The sequence below is a fragment of the Triturus cristatus genome, chromosome 9 (genome assembly GCF_964204655.1).
Source record: "Triturus cristatus chromosome 9, aTriCri1.1, whole genome shotgun sequence".
In the NCBI taxonomy this organism is placed as follows: domain Eukaryota; kingdom Metazoa; phylum Chordata; class Amphibia; order Caudata; family Salamandridae; genus Triturus; species Triturus cristatus.
The window spans coordinates 264,267,501-264,285,882 of NC_140592.1; the positions used below are offsets into that span (position 1 = coordinate 264,267,501).

Here is an 18,382-nt window from a genome sequence, read left to right on the forward strand (position 1 = left end):
AAAATCCAATTTTTATTGTAATAAAAAATGTTCCAAACCGTTTGTACATATTAAAAATAGAAAGGGAGCCAATATGCATCCCTGGCGTTCACCCTCAGTTGAGGGTATTGACTTGGTCTTTTCTCCTAGTGGCATGTATACAATCTTTAAACAGAAGGGGGATTAGAGCACATTGTTATGTATAAAATATTTTCCTGCATTCTTGAGAGAGTAGCCTGGGACCTTCTCATAAATCAGTATGAACTCGGTTTCTTGATTATATAATGGGGTGAAATCAGAGCATGTTCAATCTTCAAGATGCATTTCAAAGAAATGCAGCCAATCCCTACAGTAGACCAAAAACATTTGTTCTTGAAGTTACTCGCAAATCACACAAGTACTTGGGAACATCGAGTACTATCTTAAAATAAAGAGCCTTTCAAAGAGGGTAGGGATGTAGTTTTAAAAAAAACCTTTTCTTTAGCTAGCTGAATCTCTCCTTAATGAAAAGTGGAAAGAATGGCAGAGGACAAAGAAATGGAAGATGACTTTCCTACCAGTTCAAAGGCAAGTGCAGACCAAAACAGTACATCATACAGCTACCAATGGGTCCTCTTGCCCCCATTGTTTATTTTATTTATATATACAGTTTTGTATAGCAAGAAATCGATCCGAAGGAACCAGAGTGCTTGACATAGTTGGCAAAGCGACAGTTACCCGGGTTACATGTAAGTAGATACATTGACATGAATTAAAAGCAAATACAGTGTTACAATAAACACATAAGTGTTCTATATGCAATCTTGGTTGAGTGAGTAACAAATGGAGTAGACACAGTTACATAAAATAATCACAGATAAATGACAACAGTGTATACGATGTGAATATATTAAGTGTATATGTTACGTTCAGAAGTAGTTACTTTAGGGAGTGTCAATTTAAGTACCAGTGTGCCTAGTCCAGCTATAAGATGAGCCAGGGAGCATATAAGCATACAAAACATATAGGCATGCAGTAATGATGTAGACCAGTGCATGAGCAAAAAAACATATAAGCCTAAAATAAGCTAAAACCAGTGAAATCATAATGGCACAAGCTACACACAAGCTGGACACAAGATGGAAGTATGGTCATACAGTGGCAAGTTCTAGATCAGGAGCTACAGAGGTGCTTTAACTGTTCTTAAATCAGATGCAGGCAAGTCATGATCATGTGCAGCGGTGCGGCGGGAGCTACCAGCGATGGACAGGTCGTCTGTCCATTTAGCTGCTGTGTGGATGCAGGCTTGAGGCAATTGAGAGTGGGAGCAACGCAGCTCCTGGCATGAGTTAGGTATGTGTGCGATGTCCCTGCTTCAGAAGAGTCACACACATAAGAGAGGGGAGAGCTCCCATTATACTATGTGGTTCTACGCCGTTCTTATTTACGGATGATCTGCTTTGCTGAAAGACAACTTTAATATTTCTTGATGGACATTTTCCAGCAACTATGTTGAAAAACTGACAGTGGCTGAGAGGATGTATATTATTCAAATAATGCAAGCCATGTTAATTGAGTAATAGGGTGTATAGCAGATCAATGCCTGAAACTGGGCGATCCAAGGAATAAAGTTATAGAGTATTGCTAACAGTACGGGAATTGAGAATATGATGGCTGACCTGGCTCCTGAATACGAAAATGCAATGGAGTCACGCGGGCATTTTATTTATGTAGACTGAAGGTGATAACACAGTGGACCATGTATGTGATTTGTATGTTTCGCACTAGCAGGCAATACTATTAACTAGGGAAAAGGATATTAGCAACAAAATATTCTCTGTCATGCCCCTCGATCTATAACAACCACAGGCAGTCAGTTTATCTCATTTTTTTGTCTTTGCCAATGCAGACCTATTGGCATTGCTGATAGTTTTGTTGATGCTGTTCAGCACCAGCAAAAATAGAGAGAATGCTTTCTGATGCTGAAAATAAAGTGTGATGATGCATACAAGCATAGGCGTCATCATGCATTCATACGAATGTGTCATGACTGTATGGCGGTCGCCAGGTCCTTACATGTAAGAATGCAAGTATCAGCACAAATACACTCCTACCCCATGAAGGGGTGGTTATATTGTTGTTCCAAAGTGGTAGACACCCTTGTGGCAGTAAATAAATATTAAAAAGAGCGCAAAAGCGACGTTTGGTAAGGAGGAACCTGGCTGCAAATAATAATAAATCTTATGATGTTTTCAAACAAATTGAACAAAAACAGGACAGGTGGTATGGAGGAGTCTGGGGGCAGAGGGAGCAACACCAGTGTTAGACGAGGAATTTGGATCAATTAAGAAAACAAAACAGGCAGGAAGGCAGTGCGGGAAGGAGTGACAGCTAGGGAGGGAGAGCAAAACTGAGAGGATGGATGGGTTCCAGAGTGTGAAGATAGAAGCAGCACACGGGGAGGGGTGGGTGAGCAAGAAAACGCATGCCCTCCAGGGAGAGGTAAAAGTAAAACAAGCACTGGCATAGCCAATAGGTCTCGCCTTTGGAACCTTATAAGTATTTAGTTATGCAGTACAATATCCTTGGTGGAACAACATCAACTGTTGCATGTCTAAACACTTATACGGTCCCAAAGGCGAGACCTATTGGCTATGCCAATGCTTGTGTTTGCTTATTTTGCAAACCTGCAATGTGGAAAAAGAGTGGGAAAATATACAAAATAAAGGAGCAGGCCAGAGCTCCAACATGCCAGTACATGCACTGAAGTGTACTCCTTCTCATGCTCCTGTGCACATGTGATCAAACAAAATGCTCTCACTCATAGTGCGGACAGCCAGTGAATAAAGTGGGTTGACCAACTACAGTGTAACCTGAAGTCACGGGGCAGTAGATGAGCTGTACAATGGATGGGTGATCTTCAACTCTACTTAGCAGAACCCTTGCTAAATCAGGAAATGACAAAAATCAAGGGGCAGTACATAAAGCAAGTAGGGCAAAAATGAGAAGCTTTTCCCTTCCATGTGAAAAGTTATGCAAGCATAGAATGAAGTGATCATCTCCCGCTTTGCACACTGCAAGTGTTCAGACCTTAATCGGACTGCAATTTCTGTCTCTAAAGGTGGGGAGGGCGGGCAGAATGAGGTTTTACGAGCTGCGAGGATGCCACAATTCCTAATCAACAAAACACATTTTTAAAGGCACATAAGCTGGCACTGGAGAATAGAGAATGGTGAATGGTCACGTCGGTGAAGCGAGGGATGGAGTGGTGGGGAAGCACATTTAAAACTGATAGCGCGACACTCTGGATAAAAAAAAAAACAAGCGCGACCCGGCCGGGAGTTGTGTGGCGCGCAATTAAATACACAAGTGAGAAAAATGTGAGCGAATTACACCAGAGACTTCACGAGACAGACCTCGAAGAGAAGAGTCTGATCTGAGGCAGAACGAGATAGCGTGAGAGAATGAGACAGACCAGAGCAGCAATACATCGCGGCGCCGCAAAAGTGAAAGTAATTAGCAGAGGCAGAGAATGAAAGCCGTCTAAGATTAGAAACACAACCGATCTTCCGTGCAGTAAGGGAGGGGGAGGTGCGGGTGAGAGAGGGGGAGGAAAACCGGCCATGCGAGGAAAGGAATGCTAGAAACCAGGATAGCAGCTGTGCGCGTGCACAAAATCGCAAACGCAAGCTGGTGGCCTGAAAAAAGCCACTAGGTTAGCACTTCCAAAACCCGCTTACTGAAACTCTTGCCAGAGGAGCGCTATAAGCGCTGGCTCAGGTGAGACCTAAACACATGTCCTCAAGAGAGAGATAAATGCAAAAGATAAATAGTAGTTCTTGGAAAGTAAACAGTGGAATGAAGCAAAACGTCATAAAGAACAAATATTCCAGGGAGACGATAGAGAAAAGCAGCCAAATAAGAAGCAGGGAAATGAGAACAAGAAAGCCATCCAATCAGGAGCAAGGGGGCTGCCCCGAAGCCAACTACTTGTATATATTTTAATGTTGTTTAAGATAATAGATCTTCGACAACAGATAACTAAGGCAGCCTGTTGGTGAGGTCAACAAAAATGCCCGAATAAAAACCTTGAAAATTTAAGTGTTTATACTGTTTTGTGTAATCAATGGAAGGAAATTCCAAAATGGAGCAAACATAAAAGAAAACAAAGCAGCAGCAAGTGTAAAAAATGTATCATAATTGATTTATGTCTATCACCGACCTGTTTTCTGGAATTCTTCCAACTGTTCACTCTTTAGCTCCTTGATGGCAGCCATCACATTCTTGAAGGCTCCCTTTAGACGCTTTCCGAGAACCATGTGATCAGGTTCGGCCCTCAACCGTATTCCATACTTGTCTTTATCAGTAGATAGTGTCACTTGACGTACATTGAGTTCCTGTGCAAATTTGACACCAAAACACTATGTGAATAGCCATTCTTTTGAAACAATTTTGCTGAGAAACAAAGCTTAGCTTGCACTAGTGTGTCTTAAAATAGAACAGCCAATATAATTAAGCGTGTCAGCTAATTAAGTTTTACTGCACATTTTTCTCATATTGCAGAATACTAACAAAGACAATGTTTAGGTGGATTGTTACCAGTGCTAAACTATTTGCATTGTTTCTAGATATGTCAAAGTTACAGTACTTTCAAAGTACTTTTAGTTTAACTGGAACCAGCTACACTAAAGAACATGCTCATTTTGTATGTGTGTCAGTGGCTCATGTTTTCTGTTACAATGTTATTTCTTCCTTTTAAGAATTTTGATAGTTAAAGGTTGCTGGCATTGCCATAAAAGTGACTGCTCTTATTTCAAAGCCTTGGCATTTGACCATACCTGTGATACTAACCTTTATTTGACACTGAGTAATGTTTGTTTATACTAGACTGCACTAAAGCCACAAAGGGTGTTTATCAAAGGAATATGGGTGAAGCTATCGATGGAGTACATGTGGATGGTTTTCACTGGTATGTCAATCGTAGCAGGGCTCTCCATGTTTAACAAGTCTTTTCTGACCAGCGACAGAGCTCATTTTTTCAGCAAAATACACTCACCTTGACAGTTCACTGTCTTTCTCTTATCAGCTGCATGCAAAAGTGTGTCTACAATCTGATGATTTCACCATCAAATTCACTGTAACTCCAACACTGACCCTCAAGGTTGAGTTTCTTGTGGGGTATTCTGAATGCGTTCTCGACCACGACTTTCTCGACACCATCATCCAATACATTCTCAGTTATCTTCACCAACTTCAGTGAACAAGCCTTAACCTGCCACTTTTCTTTGGAACTCTAATTACTAACATTCGTGCCCTTCCAATTTAGGGTTTGAGAGTTTCTATCCTTGCTTATAGTTTAATATTGTTTACTATGCAGTGCCAACATCCTGCAGGGTGCTTTGTGGGAGACTCAGATAATGCATGCATTTGTTTTAGCTAGCTATCCAGTCTCTGACCAAGCTTTGGAAGGCCCTGCTCTAAACATGTAATCTAACCAGCCAATACCTACATTTAAGATTCCACTACTTTGACTAATTTATCAATGTTGTTAGAGTTAGAATGGACTACAACAAATATACGGCACTGAGTTTCAGGTGGGACTTTTGCTCCGCTAAGATGTCTTTTTCTCAAGGGAAATGCAACAAGGGTAGCATGCAGATTTAAAGAAGCATGCAAACAAAATAGATATTATTTTTTTTAAATCTATTTGTAATATATGGAAATATACAATCTTAAAAATCCATTGTAGCCATTTCGTTATCTTCCGTCCGCAGGAGAACTGAAGGGGTATTTTGTGAGCCTTTTCCTAGGACCTCTGCTAACATCAAGTGCAGACCAACAATAAAACAGTACAATAGTTTGCTTAAAGTTGCCAAGGCTCATAATGTTGGCGAGAGTCCAAACATAAAGCTTACTTTCAGAAGCGTTAAACAAAATACAACCGAAAACAGTAGAAATAAAATAAAGAAATACTAAATCAAAAATATAAAGAATGTATATGCTACAGTATAAAAATACACAGAGCTCTATAGACAATTGTTGAAAGAATACAGCAGTTTTAGAGGGGACTTAAAATGGTATCCAAGATAGACTAATCGACGTAAAAAGCAAAGATCACCATCTGAGAGTACCGTATATTGAGTAGGACAATCCCTGAAACCAGTTCAGACCAAATAGTGTCTTCGTAGGGTGCTCCACCTAAAGAAATCATCAACAACACATTTACCTCAAGGATGTACTTATCCAGGGACCGGATATCTGCCAATGCCTCAGGGTCTTGATGGATAACCACCACTTCTTTAAGGGGGTACTGCAATTAAAGAAACATTTCATACAAATGAATTACATATGTTAAAAAAGAAAAAGTAGTTGAACATACTGAAGGGCTAAAATTACTTTTAGGTATCACCAGTCCTTCCTAAAGTGCATTTCTAATATCAAACTCTACCTAACAAAATTTTAAAAATAGTTTAATGAATGAATGAAAAGTATAACATAGTATATGACTCCATATTTTAGTACCGGTCTGAATGCACAAATTGGACTGTCTCTTGTTAAGATTGCCAACATTAGGGCCTGATTTAGATCTCGACAGATGGGTTACTCTGTCACAACGGTGACAGATATCCCGTACAATGAAATATAAATCCCATAGGATATATTGGGATTTATATTTCGGCGGACATGACATCCATCACCTTTATGACAGACTAACTCGTGCACCAAGATCTAAATTAGGCACTTGAAGCTAGTATGTATAATTATGATCATACATTTGGTTCAATAGACTCAAATTGAAAATGATTATTATTATTTATCAAAGTGCTAAGCCAACTATATCATTACATGTTGATACTTCAGCAGTCCTTCTTGGAATCTTATGATCCACTACATGAAGTTCAGGATCAGGCTGCACTAGGGAGATTAAATACCTCAAACTCAAAACTAAATAACTAAAGGTGCACACAAGTTAGCCAAAGAAAGGATAGTATCTTGGGCACAAAAAGGGAAAGGATACTGAACTCTCACAAGTGTTGCACCAACATTTATCTGAACTAGTAGTACACCACACCCCCTTTTTCCACTCCCTTGGGACTATTGTGTGTGTGTGTGTCTGTGTCAGCAAGAGAGAGTAATATCTAAACACCCTTTGAATCAGTGCACTCTAGACACAGTTGGCCACAACACTGACCGGTGCAACAAAGACAGCTCCAGGACTTCCAGTATAAATCAATAAGCTAATCCAAATTCACTGGATGGAGCAAGGCATAGTACCCTGAGACCTTTTGTGATCTCCCAAGGCATTGCAACTTTCCCAGGCACACAGTAAATATATTTATGCAAGTGTATTTGTAGTGCCTCCACATGATATTTGTAATTGGGCTTTTCCTGGAGCCACATCTATTGTTGTAAGCTTTAGGCTGCTCCATGATATCAGACAGCATATTCAAGTGTGGAACCCACTTAATATTTTGCTTGTCCTAAACATTTCTTTTCTACTGTGTCAGCTGCATTTAAATTGGCATTTTATCAACATATATTTCAGGCTAGCAATATTAACTTCTACTCTACTAGCACCCATCAACTGCTTTATCATTCTGTCTACATGGTCTACAGATGGGCCTGAACACTGATCAGAGTTAAAAACATCCAACCAGGCATACTATATAAAACATGAAGCTTTATGACCCCTGTACAACTTATCACCTTTGATTTTCCTTTATCACTTTCCTGTCTTATAGACTTATGTAATGCATTATCAGGAAGTGTGTGCAGTCAGGTGTTTCAGAAATTGTGTTTCCTTTGAGGTGACTTGACTTGTGTGTGTTTCAGATTAATAATGCATTTCCGGTAATGGAAAAAAGAAAAAAATATATATTTCACAGTAATATTGTTATAAAAAGAAAAAAAATCTCACCCGGAAGTAAAGTTGTGCTACAGTTCATGAGAACGGAGTCTCGGAAAGACAACTGGGAAGAACAATGGTTTATAAAGATAATGCAAATTGTGTACTGCTAGTTTCATCCTAAAGTTAGGTTTGCCTAGCAAACACTGCACTTCTATGAAACATTTAGAAAATTCTGAAACTTGGCAAAGTTTTATAACACATAGCAGAGTGCAAACCTTTATTGGAAGAGTTTTTCTATCACGTATTACACGTCCTAGCTCGATAACAGACTGCATCCGGGATACTGCGTTTTCAATTTTCCTGTCAATTAGTTTCTCCCTAAAACAAAAAAGAAAATTATGAATGACGTAATTAGGAGGTAACCTTGAAAAATATTCAGCTTATTCCACTGCAGTATACTTATGGAGTGTGTTTTTGATGAAATAGATCTCCTTGCATATTTATCTTATGGTAAGCATTTATGTGCATTAACAAGGAACATATGTGAGGAAGTATTTATAGCTAAAAGTTTAGAAAACCAATGTTCAATGTTAGCACGCAATTCACATAGAAAAGTCAATAGTATCCTGTGCAGCATTGGCAGAATTGTACTTTGCATCATAGCCTTCAGACTGAATGCACTCCAAAAATTAAAAAAAAAACGAGTACAGTTGACTTTGCCTTCTCACTTCTATCTCTTCTCATTTCATTTTGGTTTATCTGTGTTTTATCTTCATCACCATGGCTTGGAATCATCTGCTCATGCATTCCCAGATTTTCAAACCCTAAAATTCCAACTTGCCAGCCCTAAAACCTCCGCATCAGAGTGCCACTTTGTTACACAGGTGCCCACCATGTGCCAACACACACAATAAATTAACGTTAGGAACAATATTTCTGGTGAATACTCTATCTACCTGTAGATTCCTCACCTTATCAATCTCAGCAGGTACCAGACTAGATCCTGAAAAAATAAAATAGCACTCCTCCACCAGCAGGTGCTACCACAGCTCCAACTCGACTCACGTGCCTCTTCAGGTGCCACAAAACAAGAGATGGGGTTGTGTCCATGTCAGGCTCAAAGGGGGTTGGATAAGACCTATACTGTAGACTCATTTACAATCATAACAAGAACCATGAACTAATTTCTAAGCACTAATCCTAGTTACCCCTAACTCAATAGGATTATTTACAATATAAAATGAGCAGATATCATGTAGGGAATGTGATTTGTTTGCCTTCTTTCTTTCTCTAAACCAAGCTATTTTTTTATTTTTATTTTTTACACATGGTGATTGACACCCAGATTATTCCTCCAAAATTATTTATTCATGCAAAACCTTTTCATTTCTGTTGGGATGTTGTGTTTATCACACACATAACCTGACCTAGGCAACAGTCTAACTCGCACTCCAGTTAGGAACACTTCTGGACACCAGAAAAAAACGATCTTTCCTCGGCAAAGTGGCCTGAGACCTCAAAACAACCAATTTATAACTACCTACCTCGTCATAATTTTGTTTCAACATTCTATACAATTATTTATTGTTCACAGGCAGTCAGACAAAGACTTACACTAAGCCATCCACTCCCACTAGGGATCAACATATCTAATAAGGATCAGATAGGAGCACAAGCATGTTAGGTATAAGGTAGTAATGTGGACCATCAACTGAAACTGTAGCCTTGAGAAGACACACAACTATAAAACAGCCAATAAGCAATTCATTGTCGCTCTCATCAAAAAATGATTCAAAACCAGACCAGCTGCAATAATACGCCTCAGAAATTAAGTCTGCAAAAGACGACATGGGAAAAATATAAACCACAGTACCCTAAACGGTCCAACCATATGCTATATATGCAGTTTGAACAGACAGGTAGAGGCAAGATGACTACCAGCATAACAGAAGAGCACAACAGCCCATGTAATCTTTACCCTATCCAAGACACAAGATGACTAAGTAGCCATTAAAGTATTAGCGAGGGAACTGTTAAAGGGAAGCAAGGGTTTTGAAGTAGATGGTCCAGGCTGTAAGATCTCTGCAAGGATATTAGTTTTGGTCTCAATGGAGGATAGCTGCAATTCTAGTTCCTCAGCTGGCCTCCGGACCACCACTGCAAGGCACTCTCTTCCACTGCTGGCCCAAGTGGTGAGTCAAGTTCTGTCTCACAGGAAGTGCCAAGCCCAAAGGCATCTTTAAATAAAACTATAAGGCGTCATCAGTATAGGGAGGTGAGAAGTATGCCATCCCATTCCCATCATCATCTTGGGTGACTCCTGCTCTGACAGAGGATAAGAGTCAGAACCAAAAAGAAAACTGAGCCTTTGCTAATAGGTGTTAAATGGCAGAGGCATTGGGTTAAAGTTAGGTGGCATGACAGCCGGTTGTGCTTTCATAATTTTGTAAGGCAACATTAGTCGGGCTCGAGCTGAAGTCGGTTTGGGGGCTCTTACATTGGTGTTAGCACTAGGTCCTCTTCTCATACCAGTGTCGGTTTATCAAGAACCATCATAAACCTTGGACCAGAGTGGAAGGTCCTGTAATGGATCTCATGTGGACAGACTGTGCGAGGAATGGATCTACTGATAGAAACTAGACTGTGGAACCCTGCTTTTCCATGGGGCCCGAAGGCATACCAACGAGATCTGCAACCACCTCGAAAATTTGCAGCATTGCCTCTTTAAAGGCCTCGATCTGCTAGGCGATCCACGAAGGCCCAGGAATCTTGGGGAAAGCCTAGATCAACTGAGCAATCGTTTTATTGGTCAGAGGCCTCCAAGGGGTGCGACTAACATTGTGACACCCTTATGTCGTCTCTGAATGGCAGAATAGGGTTGAGTACAGTTCTGCTTTCTAATGCTTGCGCTTGAACTTACCAGAGTACCTAGAGCGCAAAGTTGAGTGGTTGCAGGAATTGCATCAGGACCAGATCTGCGCCAGAGACTTGGGTCTGCGACTTTCTGTGTTTGGCAACATACATATTTGCTTTCCAGTCTGGGATGCATAAGCATGCACTAATTGAATGTCTTGACACCAAAAACACACCTTGTGCTGGTCTGTGACCAACATTTGCTTCCTGCAGTCATAGCACAGCTTGAAACCTGCCGTTTTGGATGAGGACATTGCTTCCTTCCACACTGATAAAACTGTTGTGTGTAGGCATCATGGAGCCAGATGACACCACCTTGCAGCTTGCTGGAGAACTGCTATGGAGAAAAGTTTTCTGGATTTAGTCTGATGCCTGGTGAGTATTCTAAGGTGATAAATCTGCGGTTAGAAGTATCCATCAGATGTTTTCAACCTCTGCCTCCAGCCTCATCATGCACTCCCACAAGCTTGACTGGAGGACTTGTAACTCCGTTTAGCTTCAGCTTATAACTATCTCGTACAGGAGAGATCCAAACTCTGTACAATTTTTAATGGAAGAAGCAATCAAGAAAGTTACTCATTAAATCTGATAACCTTGTGCTGTACTCTATCCTTCTGAGGGTGTATTGCTCCTTTTCTGCATGATTTCCTCATATTCTGAATTCGAAGTACAAAAGTAACTTTTTCTACTAGGTCAAACGTCCAACACCACTTTGACCATGTGCATCGGTGCATTAGACTAATTTGTCACCTAATACAGAACATAGGTGACACCTTTCCAACATTTCCCAACAATGTTTACACTGATTTTTATTAGGGTTTCCCATTTTTCTTTTTTCTACCTTTGTAAGTGTATATCTTTTCGATGCTTACTGCATCTAGGTGTAAATCTTACATTGTTTATGTTCCCAGCTGTACAGTTCTTTAAATTGTTGATCCTGTGACACACTTGACAACATTCAGAAAATTAAGGCTTAAGCTCCTCTCATTACTATAGGGTTATTAAAAGATATTTTGAGGATATCTCTAGCATGCCTTTCTGGCAAAAGCCTTGTGGAACCAAAAGAGTTTATCTGCATCACATGTATCAAATCATGTATGGGCAACAATTTTCCATGATCTGCAGCATTCTGAAGTGGAGTTCAAATTGTCCTTGGATTGTAGTTGCTTGCAGCTCTAATGGTATGTGAACAGTGTGATATAACCAGTGTAATGACACGGTATTGAACTTTGTGCTCTCTGACCAGTCTTTTCCATGATTGCATGACCAATAACTTTTGTTGGTTAAATCATGCCTTTTTTATCCTCATTTCACATTTCTTACCTGGTTTATGACTGGGCCATTTTCATAGACGTATACCTTATATTTGTTACGGGTGTATGCTTTTCCTGATACGTTGAGTTTTACCCACTAATTAAATGTGCATCTTTCATTTCTATAAAAGAATGCTTCTCTGATGGACAAGTTACTTACCTTTGGTAACGCCTTATATGGTAGAAAAATGATCTACCCGCAGATTCCTTAACTTTGAACTTCCAGGCGTCATGCTGGATCCGGCAGATTTTTAATAGCAGTACCCCTGCGCGGCAATAGGTGGCATCGGTCGACTCTTTATGACGTCATCTACTTCTATGTCATTGGCGGGACATCTGCGCATTCTATATAGGTGCCACCCCGGAGTGCTGACGTCAGTACTTTCCACGCCAGAAGTGCGGAGCCATTAAGTGACTGGCTGTGGTGCGTCAAAAAACATCTCGGGCCGTAAAGGGGAAAACAGCCCTGGCACTAAACCAATCCGCAGTGCGGGGAGGATGGGTGAGTCGGTAAGGAATCTGCCACTAGATCATGTCTCTACCAGATAAGGCATTATCGAAGGTAAGTAACTTGTCCATCTTGTCTAGCTGCAGATTCCTTACCTTTGAACAGATACCCAAGCAATACCATCCCCGGAGGAGGGACTGCAGAAAGGTTTTAGATTAAGAAATCCTGCAAGACAGAGCGGACCTGAGAATCCAGTAGGTAGTCTCTGGCAAGCATGTGCAGAGATGCTCACATGGCCGCTTTGCTGATGTCACTAACCGGAACACCACACTACAGAGCCGTGGTGGTTGCCTTCACCCTGGTAGAATTGGACCTAAGGCCTTCAGGAGGCTGTTTCTTTGCCAAAAAGTAACATTTTTTATGCAGAGGATGACCCAGCATGAAATGGTCTCTTATGAACTGCTCGTCCCTACTTTGCTCCAACATACCCTATGAAGAGTTGGTCATCCACCCGGAAATCTTTAGTGCAATCAAGGTAGAACAATAACGCTCTTTTTGGGTCCTGACGTTGGAGACACTTCTCTTCCTTGGAAGAATGCAGAGGTGCATGGAAGGTGGCCAGAGTAACATATTGAGCCAGATGGAAAGGTGTTGCCACCTTAGGCAGAAAAGATGCCTTAGTGCGGAGCACTACTTTGTTTGGAGAGATGGTCAGGTAAGGAGAATGATATGACAGTGCCTGCAGTTTCCTAACTCTCCTGGCAAAGTTATTGCCCCTAAAAAGGCTGTTTTGATAGTGAGCAGCCAAAGGGGTTAATTGTACAGCGGTTCAAACGGTGCACACATCAAAAAGGTAAAGACCAAATTAAGATCCCATTGGGGCATGATAAAAGAAGAAGGGGAGGTACAGATGGGTAAGCCCCTTAAAAAATCTCTGAAGAGGTGATTTAAAAAGTGAGGGCTGATTTGGCAACCAAAGAAAAGCAGATAGGGCTGAAATGTAGCCCTTCAGAGTGCCCAGAGCAGAGCCCTGCTAGGCCACGTAGAGAATGAAAAGAAGAACATCTCAAAGAGAGGCAGACAAAGGGTCAACAGACCATTCTGTATAGAATTTACAAAATATTTGCCATCAGCAGGCGCATACTGACTTTGTGGAGGGACGCCTGGCTGCCAGAATAACCTCACAGACTTCGGCTGGAAGGTGAAAAGCTGTCAACTGTCGACCGCTCAATCTTCATGCAAGTAGGCGGATAGTGGACAGGTCCGGGTGGAGGACCCTTCCCTGCCGCTGCGATAGAAGATCCTCCCGAAGAGGCAGCCTGACCAGAGGATCGATGCTCAATTGCAGAAGCTCGGGAAACCAGATTCTCCGTGCCCAATCTTGAGCCACAAGAATGACTTGGGCCCGGCCGCTCCTGATCTTCTTGAGCACTCTGGGCAGGTTTGGTATGGGCAGAAAGGCGTACAGGAGGCCTGTGCTCCACTTGCGACAAAAAGCGTAGCCGAGCTAGGGCTGCCTTGGAAACTCCAACACGCAAAACTGCTGACATTGCACGTTCTCTTCGTCGGTGAACAGATCTGACCAAGGCTCTCCCCACTGTTGAAAGAGACCTTGCATCACCTCCGGATGGAGATGCCACTCATGATTTGCAAGGCACCAGTGGCTCAGTTCGTCCGTTATGGCATTCAGAGAACTGGCCAGATGTTGAACCACCAGGGAAATGCCCTGTTGTTCCAGCCAAGTCCAGAGACGCAGGGCCTCTTGACAGAGGATCCACGAACCCCCTCCGCCCTGCTTGTTGCAGTACCATATGGCGGTAGTGTTGTCTGTGAACATCTGAACTAGCCTTCCATTGAGGGATGGTAAAAAGGATTTCAGTGCCAACCGGATCGCACAAAGCTCTAACAGGTTGATATTAAGCTTGACTTCCGCCGGAGATCAGAGTCCTCTGATCTCCACCTCTCCCAGATGAATATCCTTGACTGTCCGCTCAGGAGGATAAGCCCAAAACTGCACTGTGTCCAGAACTGCTCCGATGAAAGGGAGCGTCTGAGAGGGAGTCAGGTGTGACTTTGGCACGGTGATAGTGAACCCCAGCAAATGTAGGAGGTTCGTCGTAGTCTGGGGTGGGAGACAGCTGCTTGGGACGAGCCCACCTTCAAGAACCAGTCATCGAGATAGGGGATGACTGAGACCCCTGATCTCCACACATGGGCTGCCACCATCGACATCAACTTGGTGAACACCCAAGAGGAACTGGTGAGGCTGAAGTAGAGCAAGGTAAACTGAAAGTGCTTGTGGTCCACCGTAAACCGCAGATAGCGACGATGGGCTGGCAGGACGGGGATATGGAAATAGGCGTCCTGAAAGTTCAACGCTACCATCCAGTCTCCCGGGTCCAAAGCAGACAGAACATGAGCAAGAGTGAGCATCTTGAACTGCTCCTTTTTTAGAAAGTGGTTGAGGGCCCTGAGTTAAAGTATAGGATGAAGGCCAGAAAATAGCGGGAATAGCAACCACAGCCTATTTCTGGCCCGGGAACACACTCTATAGCTCCCTTGGCCAGGAGAGTCTTGGATTCCTCCCGGAGTAAGGCAAGGCGATCGTCTGTCGGCCGTTCGTAATTTGGAGTCGGGAGGGGTAGTCTCGAATGGGAGGGAGTAGCTCCTTCGTACTATTTGCAGCACCCACCTCTCTGAGGAGCTATTGGCGTATCCTGCCACCAACTGGACATGCATGATCCGGAGGGATGTGACTAGGAAGGTTTTGAGGTGGAGGAGGGGTTTGTTGCTAAACTCGACTTCTGGCCACGCAAACCACGGGGTCAGGTTGTACCGCGTCTGCGGCCCCGCAGAGGTTACTGAACTTGCGGGATCCTCTGACTGGAATAGGTTCGGCATGGTTGGAAGCCCCTTGCATAGCTACGTAAGGGATGAAAAGCAGATACAGGTTGGGATGATGTTGTTAGGCCTAGGGACTTGGCCGTAGTCTGCGAGTTCTTAAGGCAATGAAGTGCTGTGTCTGCATTCTTTCCGAAGAGACAGGAGCCATCAAAGGGCATGTCTATAAGATTAGCTTGGACATCCCCTGAAAAACCAGATGTCCTCAGCCAGGTGTGGAGCCTTACAGCCACCGCCAAGGAAATCGCTCTGCCTAGCGAGTCTGTTGAGTCTAAGCCACAGTGTATGGCAAACTTGGCTGCATCTCTCCTGTCTGAAATAGCCTGCGCAACCGTATCCCATATAGAAACGGCTCGCAGTCGCCAACATGCCACCTGGGGATGCTGGCCTGGGGTCTTTAGGATTTTTTTTTTTTGTACAACAGGAAAGGTGTGCTCGACAATGCTTTTAAAAAAAGAAATAAAGAACAACACCCGGTGTGCACCCGAATCAAAGAGCAGAGTTTCAGGATGTGAAGCACCTAAGAGACCTCATAAAAGTCCCTGTAAAAGCCTACAATTTAAATTACATATTGGTTCTGTGTGGTGCCCCAGGAACACAGGACACCAGCTGGAGAGCTCTGTTGCATAAGGGAGTCACTAAGTGCTACGGTAAGTATCCCCCACTTTTATTCCCCACTGATTGTCACAGGGTCACTACTAGTGTCTTAAGAGAGTGAATTTATGAATGGCCTTGAGAGAGGTTTTGATAGTTTTAAGCACTCTTCGAGCTGGAACTTGTAGTCATGTTGCTCTGGGGTGCAGAAACCTTTTTTCTAGGCCCTTTAGTTCTTTTGCAGCTGTTATGATAGTAGAATAAATACTCATACTCCATATGATATTGATCATTGAAATCTTTACTGATCCCATCAACAGTGAATTATTGCACATATTGTTTAATGTCTTTGAGTGGTACCATCCTGAAATGTCTCAATACTGATTGCACTCTGCTTTGACCTTAAAGCTAGGCCTTTAACTAGTGTGGTGACAACCTGACAAAGCCAGTAGGTCTGACGTTTGAAAGCACCCACTAATGTGTCTTAAGCACATGGTGTGTATTGTGGCTTTAGAGTTCAGGGCTTGTAGGTGCTCAACCCGTCAGCACTTGGGCCTATCAAGTACAGCTAGGAAATTACTTGATGTGCACGCCCTGTAGTGTGTGCCCCCATTGGTTATGAGGCCTTTTGACAGAATTACCATAAGCATTTCCACCTGCCTTTCTGGATCTAGTTGTAAATGTGTTGGTAGTACTTAGTAGTGTGACTAAAATAAAGTACTTTTCCGTTTTATAAGAAAACACTGACTGCAGAGATTTATTAAGTATGGTTTGTTGCATTGTTTAATGCACCTCCCTTCAGTCAGCCTTCGACTGCTCTGCCTTGCTGCCCTGAAAATCACATGCTAAAAAGTAGTTCTCGGAGGTGAACTAAACTCTGTTTGCGGAGTTTTTCGCACTCCGCGGAGCTTTCGGAACACCGAAAAAGTGTTTTCCTTGTTCGTGCTCGCCAACAGTAGGTTGGCCAGCGCGTGCGAGAAAAATCCAACGCTAGACCGCTTCTCAGTGCGATTTCTCTACGTGGGTGGTCGCGGATGGTCGCTATCGCTTGCCGTGAGAAACCTTCCATTCGCATTGAGGAAGCTGCTGCTCGAGTAGAACTTCTACTCGAGCGGCAGAAAGTAGCAGCGCCCTTGTGCCCTGCGTGGGATGCCGTTCTAACTGATTTTATAGCGCATGATAAACACCCTGTGCTAAAAATCAGTGCAAACGGCACAAGGTAACGCACTCTGCTGCTCGCGGAACTCAGTGTAGCTTGCCAGAGTTGTTTTGTAACTTCGCAGAGTTCCGAGCTCAGCGAAATCCACCCCGGTCTACTAAAAAGGGGTACCTGATTCCAAGTTAAAGGTCTGGGTGCTATGGATTCCACAAGACTCCTGTGGTGAGCTACTCCAGTTATCATTGGGTAACAACTGGCAACAAGTGGCCCCTGCCAGCCCTGGGACCAGGATTCCTGACAGTTTGCATCAGCCTTGATCTTCTTTATGCTTTGTTCCTGAAGTCGGACAGGCCTTTTATTCCACCAGGCATTTCCCTGGTAGGCTGGAGCCCTTGTAGGCCAGGCTTGAAAGCCCCTGGCCACTCACTCCTGGTGCCTCTGTCACTTTCCCCAGCTCATCGGGGTTGATTCCGGCAAGCACAGGAAGGCTTCAAGAGATAGGCAGGGAGGAGGACAGTAGAAATAATCACAGCGAGAGAAGAGACAGGAGAGAAGGAGAGAGAGAATTGGATGTAAATGGAGGGTGAGCGCGGGGAGACTAAGGGAGCGGGGTCTGGTTTAAGCATTTTTTTGCCAAGGCTGCTTTTGGTTCCCTAGTCTGGTCATTTTTCTCCCTCTATTGACTGCTCTCACTGCCTGGCCTTCCGACTTCCTGCATTTCTCCCTTGAAAAGGCCAACTACAAGAATGAGACCGAGCAGGGCAGGGACTTCCTTTTACATCTAGGGGGGAAAAAATCTAGAAAAAGGGGTCTTTTCACCAAGATAATCCAAATATGCTTAACGATTCATTATGCAACATGGAAAGGTGGCTCAACTTTATGCAATTTATACTTTAAAAGAATAGGCTTTAGCTTGATGCACTTGTGCTGAATGGTATGACGAAAGGAACAATAGTCAAGAATCTAAAAATGTCTGTTTCTGCAGGACTCCAGGAGTGAGATTACTTGGGCTTCCAACTGTTAATACGTTGTAAAAAGTCAAACCTTAACGAATACATCAAAATGAGACAGCAGACACCTACGCAGGAATAACGTCTGCCGTATTCATGGGAAACAGTAAAGCATACACTATAAAACTGTGCACTGCACTTCTGAAACACATCAATCTTCCAATTGATTAGTGGATTCGGGAATAAATAAGAACGCAGAAACGTCAATAACTGCATACATTAAAACCAACAGCCATA

General features: G+C 42.9%; 1 protein-coding gene across 1 annotated transcript in view; it reads right to left on the reverse strand.

Annotated features, from left to right (window-relative positions):
• Nucleotides 1-18,382, reverse strand: part of IARS1 (isoleucyl-tRNA synthetase 1) — a 645,156-nt gene that overhangs the window by 182,854 nt on the left and 443,920 nt on the right. The window contains exons 24-26 of the mRNA XM_085624880.1: nucleotides 8,083-8,185; nucleotides 6,185-6,268; nucleotides 4,181-4,355 (exon numbers count right to left, since the gene is read on the reverse strand). Coding sequence (XP_085481006.1) covers nucleotides 4,181-4,355; nucleotides 6,185-6,268; nucleotides 8,083-8,185 — 362 coding nt within the window. The remainder of the gene's footprint in view (nucleotides 1-4,180; nucleotides 4,356-6,184; nucleotides 6,269-8,082; nucleotides 8,186-18,382) is intronic.